We start from the raw sequence: 13,152 nt of genomic DNA, 5'->3' as shown, positions 1-13,152 counted from the left end.
CATTGTGGTGGGTGTGGTCGGCAGAAGGCAACAGGTGTGGTTGTGGCATTGTGGTGGGTGTGATTGGCAGAAGGCAACAGGTGTGGTTGTGGCATTGCCATGGCTGGAAATCAGGAAATAAAATTTTAAAAGCCTCTATAGTGACAGTTGAGAAACCTTGGCTCTTTTTAACCATATTTCCTGAAAATGGATTTGAAATTATTTGAGTTATATTGGAATTATTTTGCTATGGAGCTGACAAATGTAAATGTAACAAATTTAAGGCACAATTCCTGCAATTCTGTGAATTTTGCCATGGATATTTCAGTGTTCTTAATAAGCAAAACATTCAGTAATCTGTTGAACCATCCCCCAAAAAATATTTCTATAATAAATTAAAAACACTGTTTACAGTTTCAACCTTCAACAGTTTCAGATGCCCTCTACCCCCCAAAAAAACATTTGCAGCCTGCCTAAGCATCAACTAGGCAGACAAAACATCCCCACCCAACATACCTGGCCACATGATTGATGACAGGTGAAAAGTTGGTTGGGCCGTAGAGACAGACAGACTTTAGGCTCTGGTAGTACGCCTCCATAACTCCATCAATCCCTGTACAGTAGGGGTTCTGGGGGTTGCCGTTCTGGAAGGGACACAGGGAGAGGAAGGTGAGTTCTGCATATTTAATCTCATTCAAGGAGAAAAGGTTTAAGAAACCTTCCAATGTTCCCAGATTTCTGAAATAGGATTTAGAATGAATTACAATACGGCTGTAAAAAATGGTGCTTAATTAACCATGCTCAAAAGCAGCTTTCCTGTGTGAGAATGGTGTAGGCATACCCCAACAATAGAAAGTTGTAGGCGTAAACCAGACATTACCAGTATGAATGCAAGTACACCAGTGATTAGCAAGATGACATCATCTTCGAGGACAAAATAACAAGCATTTTGGAAACACTTGCTTATTCCCGCATGGTTCCTTTTCCCATGGCTATCACGTTCCCAGAATTTCACACAAAATAATGAGGTGGCATGCCTAATTGTTTGTCTGATTCAGAGACTTGTAAAGATGAAATGCCACCTAAATCACATTTTTATTTGTTCTTGAGGGATACATCTAGTTCATTTAATTTGATTGGGGTTTTATTATTTGTGAAACTAAAACATTAATAGTATTAGTCAAGTCACGAGTGTGTCCTGAGGTTTAATAAGCGTATTGATTCTCTCATTACAATCTGGAAGTCTCTCTGGATTTTGTCAGCAACACGCGAAAACCTGCAGGCCCCTCCCAGCAAGTTGGTATTTCAAGGTGAGATTCACAGTGAAAAGATTCAATTTCTGTCCCCAAACATTCTGTTGAACATTTTCCCAAATTCATTTTTTGTTGAATTTTCTCTATGAATGTAAAAAATATTATAATAGATCCAAAATGAAATGGGAGTCCATTTAATTGATTCAATCACATCATTAGAACAAAAAAACTAAAACAATACAGATTAGTCGTGACATCAGTGTGAATAGATTCCTACAAAAGGCTACTGCTCCATGCATGCTCTGTTCAAGTTTGTGTTGTAGGTTGTATTGCATGCTGAGGTCCTTTTACAGATAGCAAACACACAAGCCCTGTAGTCAGCTGATGATCATACAAACTCAACACACAGACACAGTCAACATGCTGAACATTGCTGTGTGTTCAGTTCATTATAGCTTTTAAATCTAGTATTGACTAAACGGGGGTGGTTCATTTATAAACCTATGAAATTTGTTCATGAGAGTTTGCAGTTGCCATGTACTAATAAATGAACTGCATATTACCAGTAGTTTAAAATTGACTTGATATAAACAAGTATATAAAATAATATTTTTCTATATAGAAAGTCACTTCAAAATAATATTTCAAATAGGGATGTCAGAGAACGAGACAGGAGGATAAACAGTTCTCATCAATACTTCATTAAATAACTACAGAACATCCCATGCTGTGTTCCTGTCTGATTGGTATCCTACCGTGTACGGAAAAAAGGGAGGGAGGGGATGTTTGTGATGGATGGTTTTAGCCTCCATGGCACTCAGTGGTTTCCTCTTCTTGGTCTGCCAGGACTTGGCATACTAAACCTCTGCGATACAGACACTGAGCCTGACCGAGAGAGTCTGTGGGCGTCGGCCAAGAGCGCCAGAAAGGCGGAGTTTGCCCTGTTCTTTGTACCTTTTTCAAGTATGCCTGAAAAGGCACATTGGTAGGTCTCATCATGCTGCTCCAAGGCAACTGGGAAGCAACCGTGAACAGCAGTGAACAAACCAGTCATGTTACCATCTGGCCAATGAACCCATTCATTTGAACCACCACACTTCTCTCTCTGGGGTGAGCTGATGGGAAACCTGTCTGTCAGTGGGTCAGCTTGCCTCCAAAGCCCAGAGCAGGGAACATCTTGTCAGGGTTCAGGGGTTCGAATTTAGGCGTTAGATGTCTCTTACCAGGGCGAACTCGTGCGAAACCCGCCCGTCGGGGGGCAGCTTGGCTCCAAAGCCTAGGGCGGGGAACATCTTATCACTGTCGTAGTCCTGGATGATCTCGCCGACAGCCTTTAGAGCCATGGCGTAGGCATTCATCTGGTAGGGACTCATGTAGTGGAGAGAGGTGGGCTGGGCGGGGTTGCCTGGGAAACAGGTACGATAATGGTAAGTAATGGTGCAGAAATAAGATACAGTAATGGAACAACAGAGCCAGAAAGAACAGTGTCTCAAATTAAACCCTATTCTCCATTTAAAGCTCTACTAGACAACACAGTTTCTGGTCCAAAGAGGGGTATTATATGTGCAATAGGGTGTTTATGTTTTGGCCACACTAAGAGGGGATCTCAACCAATACAGGGATACTTTCAGACAGCGTTGTGAGAGTATATCAGTCAAGGCAGTGTTCAATATAGACTCAAGGTTGTGGGTAATGAACAGTACCATATAATCAATATGATTATGGTAATAAGTCTGCTTAAAAACTCACTTCGGACTCTTTAACAGCATTATTAAAAACATATTCATGACAGCAGCTTCTGCTTATCATATCCTAGAATGGATCTTGTCAAATAAAACCAACGAAGCAACAACTCACACTTAAGGTTGATCAGCGAGCCTAAGCCAGAATGAAACCAAGATATGCTGGTCCCAGTCAATCTCACTTTAATAAGGCAGGGGAGTAGATAACGGGCAAAAGCTGAATAAAGACACTAAAGAAAACTAATAGAAATGAATGAATGGCCTGTATAAACATCTCATCATCTCTTAGGGCCCTGCACGCTGTTCCAGTTAATCACTATTAACCAAGGCCAAAACAAGAGATTAGATACAACTTTATTGTCATTGAACAGTACAAGTACAGTACAACAAAATGCAGTTAGAATCTAACCAGAAGTGCAAATAGGAGGGCAGACAATATTAAATAGATGTATATTACCAGTGGAATGTTTAGATGAGCAATAATAAATAAGCAATAAGGCAAATAGAGGAGGGCAGAACTATTAGGTGTAGTCTATGTTACAACTGGGAGTTGTTTGGGTACAAATGGCCATTTCAAAAGGCAAATGAAGGAGTGATGTATTAGGAGTGATGTACTCAGATTTTCTTTATCACAGTAAAAGCCATCATTGAAATCTATATGGCAATATAGTTAACAATCTAGTCTGTGAAAAAGAAAAGAATAAAAAAGAATAACATCGGAAGTGATGGGTCACAGAGTTCACAGAGTTCTCTGGGTCAGAGTTCAGTAGGGTTACAGTAGATGAGAAACTGTTCCTGAGCCTGCTGGTGTGTGGGACCGAAGAGACATGTACCGCCTGCCTGATGGAAGGAGGGCAAACAGTTTGTGGCCTGGTTGTGAAGGGTCCCTGGTGATGCCGCACGCCCTGTGCAGACACCGCTTCCGCTGGAGGTCTGTGATGGCAGGAAGCTGGGCAACAGTGATGTGCTGGGCGCTTTTCACCACTCAGCTATGGAGGGCCTTCCAGTCAGCTATGGAGCAGCTGCTAAACCACACTGTGACGCAGTTTGTCAGAATGCTATCGATTGTACAGTGGTAAAGGTTCACAAGGATCTTGGTGGACAGATGGGCTTTCTTCAGCCTCCTCAAAAAGTACAGGCGCTGCAGCACCGGATCTTGGTTAGGAAGTCCAAAGTCCAGTTGCAGAGATAGGGGCTGATCACAAGGCCATGGAGTTTCTTGACCAGCCTAGATGGGATGACCGTGTTGAATGCTGAGCTGAAGTCTATGAATAGCATTCTCACATAGGTGTTGGTTTTGTCCAGGCGGATCAGGGCAGTGTAGAGTCATTCAGGCTAGACGCGGTCGACTGTTTCGGCACTGGCACAATGGTTGCGGTCTTGAAGCATGTGGGGAAAACGCCTGGGCCAGTGACATGTTAAAGGTGTCGGTAAAGACCTCGGCCAGCTGCCCAGCACCAGCTGCCCTGAGCACACGCCCTGGGATGCCATATTGGGCCCAGCAGCCTTGTGTGCATTCACCCTGCTCAGTGCAGACAACACTTCTGTGTTGGATAGTCTGGGGGGGGGGGGGGGGGGGGGGGGGGGGGGTGCGTCTGGGGGGAGTTCAGCTTTAATGGCTGGCTCTTTGTTGTCCCTGTCGAAGCGTAAGTAGAACCTGCTTAACTCATCGGCAAAGAAGACGTCACTGGATGTGTCGGGGTTCGGAGTAGTTGTGGAAGTAGTAGTTGTGGAAGTAGTGGTTGTGGAAGTAGTGGTTGTGGAAGTAGTAGTTGTGGAAGTAGTAGTTGTGGAAGTAGTGGTTGTGGAAGTAGTAGTTGTGGAAGTAGTGGTTGTGGAAGTAGTGGTTGTGGAAGTAGTAGTTGTGGAAGTAGTTGTTGTGGAAGTAGTAGTTGTGGAAGTAGTAGTTGTGGAAGTAGTAGTTGTGGAAGTGTTCGTCGAGCCGCAGTTTGTGGTCATGTTTAGCCATCTTGATGCCCTTATTCAGATTGGCCCTGGATGAGCTGTAGGCCTCCGCATCGCCGGATCTGAAAGCAGCGTTGTGTGCCTTTAGCAGTTGTCAGACCTCTCTGTTCATCCACAGCTTCTGGTTGGGGAAGGTCTTTATTAGTTTATGGGTGGTGACATTGTTGGTGCAGATGTTGATGTAATCCAGAATGGAGGAAGCATATTTTTCAATGTCCACATGGGAGTCTAGGGTTGGCTTGAGTGTCAAACAAACTCCAGTCTGTGTGTTGAAATGGGTGCTGTAGAAGTGAGTCTGACCCTTCTGGCTAGACTTTGACTGTCCTCACTGACGGTTTCAAATGTTTAATGAGGGGTAAATACTTGGGATCTGAGTGACTTTGAATCAATTTCAGCCAACACAAAGAAATTGTTATTCCCAAGTGACAATTCAACCACTGTCAACCAATGTGACTGAATTTCCTGCAAAAGAATGGTGTTGCATTTCTCCAACAGCATTTCAGATCTTTCAAATCAAGGCGCATCAACGCTGTTCTGGTGGCATGCAGTGGACCATCGTCTTATTAAGATCGCTCATGCTGGCGTTCCTTTCATACTGTCCATTTAACTACACGTCACATCATCCCAGATTCACTTTAACAGGTCATCGTCTCTTGCACTGCAACAGATTTTAACCATGACGCAGTAGGCAAATGTCAAGACACATTCTTCCCCAACTGCATACATTTAAACTCCAATGGGGCATTACGAGATGTGTTCAATGACGGTGTGCATGTATTGCTTACCGTTTGAAGCGGTGAAATCAATCGCCACCGTGAAATTAATCTGGGTCCTGGAAAACAAAGGCAGGTAATCGGTCATTTACCACATATTAGCAGACACACATGCACCCAGCCGCCCGCCCTCACACAACGGGCCTGATAGAAAAAAACACGATGTTCTGATTATCACGACTCAAGCAAGAAGGAAAGTTGAAACCTCTCCTTGTCCTTGGTAAAATGACAAAACTAAATACGACATAATTAAATACAAAACATGACCCGCCAGGTTAACCCTTCAGTACTTATTTCCCAACAGACCAACAACAGTTTAACACACAATGCTGCTTCTTGCCGTATCTCAGGTCACAGCGCCTTTTGCCCGTTTCACAATCTTCTGCATTTAAGCAGATGGGATACTGTAAGCAGCTATTCGCCCTGTCACAATGTGAGAATGCGTGGAGTACAGGGCACAGCCCACAGACACACATTAGCGCAGCCAACCTGAAAAAAGCCTGTTTACTCAGTGGGAGGGTGGGGAAGTACCAGACCAGAGCTTGTTTCTCTCCCTGGGACCCAGCCACTCTGCCTGGGTTGGCTGCGGTTTAGGCCAGGCTCGGAGGTTGGAGGGGGGTATGGATCGATAGGGCCCTGGCCTTGGCCTTTGTGCTAATCTAGCCCACACAGATACACACAGCCTGGGCCTACTCCGGGGAGAGGACAGGGTGGGTGGGGAGCAATGCCAGAAGTATGGAGCTGTCACCTCATGTTAGGGGAGAAGCTTCATTAGGGTCAGGAGTGGAGGAAAGAGCAGAAGGAGCGGAGGAACATTGGAATCATACCTCTTGAGTTTAATCACTAATTGAATCGCTAATTTACAGTAACGTGAGTAAATGCTTCCAAGCCTGTTTCCAGTTCAGTTCTTAAGGAATATTTATGTAAGTTCAATGGGCTATTGGATGTCAATGTGTATGTTATATGCCGCTCGGTCCTGCATTAAAAAAAGATGAACATAAGTAAACTGCAATGTAACTCATGTTAGTTTCAACTTAGGCCCCCCCCCATTGTATAATTCAGTGCCAAGATGTTCCACTCAATATTTAATGGCATATGTACACTGCAGAAGACTGTTGAGAGCGCACAGAAGTAGTTTAATATTCAGAGAAAGGAACCAGAGACAAGCCTGCAAGGACAAGAGGCGGTCAGGAAACAGTGGTGTATTGGCTCATATCTGATACAGCTCTATGTACCAGGAGAGGCCGACAGACTGGGGCCGAACAGCCTGAATTATGAATGTGTTCTCACACACACACACACACACACACACACACCTTGCTAAGAGTGTGAGAACTGACAGAAACAGGGCGAGGAGAAGAAGAAAGAGAGGAGAGAAAGAAAGGAAAGAGAGAGAACAGCAGAGCAATATACACTATGTCCCTGTCTGAAATGAAATGTTCCTCAGGTATTTCCATATAACTCAGACAGTATAAAACACTGGAGACATCCAACTCAGAGATGCATTGTAATTATATTCCCATCAGAATGCATAGGTCCCACTGAAAAGGTCACCAGTAGCTTCTGCACCATCAGGTAAGACTAAACCTTAAACCCATTTGCTCCAGGTGTCGCCCCTAGCGATGCACGTTCCAGAAAAACTAGCCAGCACGTTTGACTCAGCTCAAACTAGAAAAGCCGCTCCTCCAACAGCCACAGAGGGAGGGAATTTGACTATTAACCCGTTCAACTTTGTTTGCCTTGAAATGTTATCTAAAAGCAGCATTAAAGTGACATATGAAAATTCTGTTCTTCCTGAGGGAGTCCTTTATTTTTTTTTTATACAGAAAACAGAAAAGCAGAAAACCACAAAGCAAGGAAGTCACTGCAAGGACTTTGTAGCAAAACCATTTCATGTCTAACTCACTGCAACCACATGGGAAACATATGTCAAACTACAAATCCCCCCCTCTTCTCCTCCTTCTCAACCCTAATTTAATCTCTCCTCCATGTCTTCTCCACTCTTCCGCCGCTTTCTGATAACAAGATTTAATGCCATCTTCCCTTTCAGCCCACTTGAAGGGAAAAAAAACCCTGTTTTCTCACAGTTTTCCCTGGTCAAATAACAAAATGGCGAAGAAGTAGGTCGTACTTGAAGTACACAGACACGCCCTGTCTGTCTGTCTATGTACTGCATGACCCCCGGGTGATCAACCCAGCACCGTTCCCCACAGCGATCCATTTATTTCCATCTGATTGCCTCAAGGCAGACGGAGGAAACAATCCCCGAGCAGCCACGGAGCCAGCTGATGAGCATTCCACACAAGAATAAAAACAACTGGGGACAACAGAAAGACGGGAGGAACTTTGTGTGGAGAGATAAAAAGACAAACATACGTGCTTGTGTTTTTGTGTTTCTGCGTGTTTTAAATGATAATACCAGCTCTATTCCTGCTGGTGGGAAATAATGGCCCAGTAGAGAAGATTTGAAGAAGGGGATGTACTGCATGCACCGAGAAGTGGAGAAGTGGAGAGAGACAGCTGAAAAGGTAGAGAGAGGTAAAGTGAGATGTAGGCTGGGTTAATTAGAACGGGGAGAGGGGAGAGAGTGAGATAGTAAAGAGGCACGAGATAGAGAAGAGAGAGTGTGAGAGAGGTAGGCCGGTTTAATTAGAACGGGGAGTAGAGGGAAGGAGGGGAGAGACAGATATGTGAGACGCCTCTTGAACAGCTGGGACTCTGAGAACGATCCATTCCTATTGTTGTAGCCCAGGGTGCTGCAACGAGCCTGACTCATCTGGGCCCTGGTATTGGATGACAAACCGCAGAATTGGGACGGCTCAGTAACAACTCTGCCTTCAAAGTTCACCCAAAGAATAAGATTAGAGCGCATCCAACAGAAACTTGCTATAACTAGAAGGGAGATACTCCATGCTATAACTAGAAGGGAGTGTGCAGTTGGGTAAAAGACCTGGGAAGTATCCCTCGCAGCAGGTTTCAGTTACTGAGTAGACGTCAAGTTAGTACATCCATCCCAAGACAGCTAGGTGTGAAAACACAACCAGAAATAATAAGTAATCAGTGATACAATAAAAACAAAACAAAAAATACAAGTTACAGTTATGGAAAGGTAATGGGGGGGGGGGGCTTGAGTTATTTTAGATACTCTTTGAAAAGGTATAGTTCCAGAGGTTTCCTGAAAATAGATAGGCACTCTGCTGTCCTAGCTACAAGGGGAATCTGGTTCCACCATTAAGGTGACAGGACAGAGCAGAGCTTTGACTGGGCTGAGTTGAAAATGCCTTCCCATAGAGGGAAGATGGAAAGAGTCCTGAAGTGGCAGAGCAAAGAGTTTGGGTGGGGATGTACACTAGGGTTTCAGCACGGTCTTAAGGTTGGTAGGGGCAGTCCCACTTGCTACTTTGTGTCATGGTCTTGAAGCGAATGCAAGCTCCAGTTGAGAGTGAGCAGCGCAGAGAGCTGATGTGGGAGAACCTGGGAAGGTTGAACACCAGGCAGGTTAAGGCCTCCTGGAATACGTTGAAGGGATTTTAGGGACGCAATGCATGACCAGGCTGCTTAGTCCAAAGAAGCTATCATCTGTCAGGTGTGTAAGCAGACGTTGTGGACTGGACATGGCTGGACAATATCCTCAGGACAGCCTACTTTTCAGCTGTAGGAGAGAATCCCCGCAGAATATCACACGCCAGTTTCAAGTCAAATCAAATCTAATAAAAACGGTGTGCTTATAAAGGGCCCTTTCCCTTGAAACGCGAATGACTGCAGCGCAGGCGCGGTGCCATTGGCGTCCCAAGCGTTGATGTCTTCAGCCATTTTTTGACATTTGAATGCAGGTTCTTCAAGCTTGTAGTAGTTGTTTTAGTTGATAAATCAAAGCAGAACTAGTGGAATGCTATAGTCAAAAAGGTGCAATATTTAATGCTACTGTAGCAACTAGATCAGAGTTCACAGATTCAAAAACGTTACAAAAAACAACGTAAAAGGTACTGAAGGCTTTTGTTTAACCAGAATGCCATTCAGGATTGTACAAAACATGTTAATTTATGCCTATAACATATAGCTGGCTAACAGATACATTTTATATGGCTTCTACATTCAACAAAGGCATTCAACGCAATAAAAATATTTCCAAAATACTAATTTACATCCCTACCATCTACTACTGTTATTAAGCAGGCTACCATAAGGTTTTGAAATACAGTAGGCTATACTCAGTAATATAACAGCCTTTTTTTTAAAGGATGATGAAGAAAATGAAAGATGCTGGACAGAGCATGACCAGAGCTTTGGGCAGAGCGGTACCAGAACAGGACAGATGGCCTACAACTCACTTCATTATATCACTCGGCGCTCCATAACCCCCCTGGCTCCACCCCAGCTCCCCTGTGTTCACATACTCAGGCTCAGGCCTGAATTATCAATTTACAATGTCATTAAGAATAATGGATCCTCTTGCAGAATATAAAATAATGCCCATGAAGTAAAAGATAGAGGTCAATCACACTGTGATTTCACTTGATTATTCAGTTCAGAGGACTGTTTTCCACCACAAAAGGTCTAGGTGAAAAATTCAGCACTCCCCATTGGGCTCAAGTGGACCCATTCTTAAAGAATGTTAACCTCCCAATATGGACTGTCATCTTTGAAATTTCTTTGTCCCCGAAAGAAATGTTTGACTTCGCAAAGTTGTAAAACCAATGAAACTACAAGAATTAATGTATTAATTTGCTTAGACATCACTCTTTCTTGGCTGCTGAGAACACCAATGAAATTTTATTTTAGATCCTTGTATTGGTTATGGTTGATCATTATCGCACATAAGAACATCTAGCAATGGTCAAAGTGATCTGTGTTGTTCAGCCTTTGAACCTCAAAGAGAAATCATCCTTATTTTGATGGGCACGAATAAGCTGGTTTATAAATGACAGTTTGAAGTGACCCAAAACATCATGGGTGTGACTATACCAGGTGATAACATTAATAAAAAAAAAACATTATTAGTTTCATAAGTTTGAGTACATGTTGTAAAAATCTTGTATAAACTATTGACCCAGAACTAAGTAAAACTTACAGTAAGGAAACATCAACCAATGAACATGGGAGAAAACATAAGGTGAGGCATGTTTAATGCAATTTAAAAGAAGCACGAGTTGAACAGAAAAGTTGGATCCATTTTGTTTCAAACGGGCCGTGATTCCTGGAGCAGATATGCAGTTAATAAAGGTCATAATAAACTGGGTATGTGTACACAGCTGCATTCTGCTTAGGAAAAGACTGGGGTTTTAAAACCCATTCCCTATACTAACTCCAATGCTAATTCTCCTTGTGTTTTTCCATTGACTTTCACAGGCTTCTAGGCTAATGACAATGCGCTGTTAGTCTCCAACAATGGCTGCTGTCACTATGAACCTGTAAAGAAGAGGGCTTCAATAGCCTCTTGGATAATAAGATGAATCTCTATACTGATTCAAATCCAAATCGAAACGCAGTGAAGAAAGGGGGAAAGGGAAAGAAGAGGACACAAGGGTAGACCAGAAAATAATATAAACAGGGATTTTACTGACTGAGTTTACTAAACGAACATGCTCGTCCTCAGCAAACCAGCCCATTGCACTTGAAAACACAAGGGGCTTTGAGAAGACCGCGTGAGGAGAGTTCAGCAACACTGAGCCCATTGAAACAAGAGCTCTACTGGTCCCTATAGTCCATTTAGGTTTCAAACAGCAAAAACATTGCTTTCCACTTCATTTAGCAAAAAATGTCAGAGTACACCACCCACTCCTTGCCCTATCCAGCACAAAATATTCAAATGATGAGTCATGAACATGGTTCTTGTTCGGCAAAATTCAGAAAGCTTTTTAAATCTAGACCCAGCAGAATAACTGACATTTTCATGAGCTTCAGGTCGAAAAGTAAAGTCTTCCTCGAACACCTGCCTCGATTCTCTGTGTGCACGACCACTGACCTTTACTAAACAAGCCCAAGGGCCATTAATTACATGTATGCAAGTATGTAGATATTAAAGACACCCACAGAGGCCATTTAGTGATGTTCACACTTCCACCTCACTGTTGCCTGCAGCCATTGTTTTAAACACTTCCATTTATCCATCCACATATTACCCAGAATCTAGCATTCTATTCATATCCTATTGATTGGTGGAGAAACTAAACATAGCTCTAAGCTCTCCCATGAAAAGGTCAGATGTCCTACAGTATGTGACAAGAGAAATATCCATACCACGCCCATATAAGCTCCCTCTCAGTGACCGATGGAGAGGGTTATATATCTGCACTCATTCTTCACATTCTTCCTGATTCCACATCATATAACGTCAGACTGTCAGAGAGGAATCTTATGTTTTCTACAGATGAGAGGTAGTCAGTCCTGGATGGCTACATCTGTTGACAGTGTTGTTGGCTTCTGCTTAGTGGTGCCCATGCTGACAACACAATGTTTATTACTGTATTATAAGAGATTGCGTGGCTTACTGCTTTGTTTCATGGCTTCTGTCGTGTGTTTGGAGTACACTGTGCTTTAGGAACATATTCAGACCCCTTCCCTTTCTCTTTCAATGTTGTTGTATTGAAGACTTAATTTATAACTGAAGAGATAATCAAACATATTTTGCCATCAACCTACACAGGATATCCCATAACTAAAGTTTTTAGAAATGTGTGCCAATTTATTGAAAAAACATGAAATATATATGTAGTCCACATATTCAGTACTTGGTAGAAGTGCTGCTTGCTTTGATCTCAACTTCAAGTCTTTTTGGGTATGCCTCTACCAGTTTGACAAAACAGCCTTCCTTGGAGATTGTCTCAAGCTCGGTCAGACTGGATGGGCTGCGTAAATGAACTTTGATCTTCAGGTCGACCCACTCAAGGACATTCAGAGACTTCCTGAAGCCACTTCCTGTGATGCATTGTTTTGGTTTGTGTGCTTCGGGATGTTACCATGCTGAAAGAAAAATATTTGCCTAGAATCTTTTTAGCAATTGCTCTCACAGTCCTTTGGGCGGCATGTCATAAGCCTTTTACCCAGGAGTGGCTTCTGACAAACCACTCTACCACGAAGGCCTGATTGGTGGAGAGCAGCAGAGAATTTTGTCTTCCTGGCAGGTTCCCTGATCTCTGCAGAGAATTTCTGAAGCTCTGTTAAAGTGGTTCTTGGTCACCTCCCTGACCGATTCACTCTTTCTCTGGTTACTTAACTTGACGGCCGAACAGCTCTAGAAAGAGTCTTCCAAACTTCTCCCGTTTCAAAATGAGGAGCCCCCCACTGTGCTCTAGGATCTTTCAGTACTATACAGTTACTGTTATGACCTTCCTCAGATCTTTGCCTCTGCAATTCCATCCTTGGTTTCCTTATAAAGAAAGGTGTCATGTCCAATTAGATGTATTTGCCTCTCCAAGTAGACTCCTACAAAGTTCTACA

General features: G+C 43.2%; 1 protein-coding gene across 10 annotated transcripts in view; it reads right to left on the bottom strand.

Moving 5' to 3' along the window:
- The window catches only part of LOC105028206 (copine-8), an 89,922-nt gene that overhangs the window by 13,601 nt on the left and 63,169 nt on the right, over positions 1–13,152 (bottom strand). For all 10 annotated transcript variants that reach the window (XM_010900777.4, XM_010900779.4, XM_020042922.2 and 7 more), the window contains 3 exons: positions 5,725–5,771; positions 2,456–2,637; positions 496–623 (listed from right to left, as the gene is read on the bottom strand). In XM_010900777.4, coding sequence (XP_010899079.1) covers positions 496–623; positions 2,456–2,637; positions 5,725–5,771 — 357 coding nt within the window. The remainder of the gene's footprint in view (positions 1–495; positions 624–2,455; positions 2,638–5,724; positions 5,772–13,152) is intronic.

Source organism: Esox lucius, chromosome 23 (genome assembly GCF_011004845.1).
Source record: "Esox lucius isolate fEsoLuc1 chromosome 23, fEsoLuc1.pri, whole genome shotgun sequence".
In the NCBI taxonomy this organism is placed as follows: Eukaryota; Metazoa; Chordata; class Actinopteri; order Esociformes; family Esocidae; genus Esox; species Esox lucius.
The sequence above is the reverse complement of the archived record's forward strand: the minus strand, read 5'-3'. Positions and strand labels throughout refer to the sequence as shown.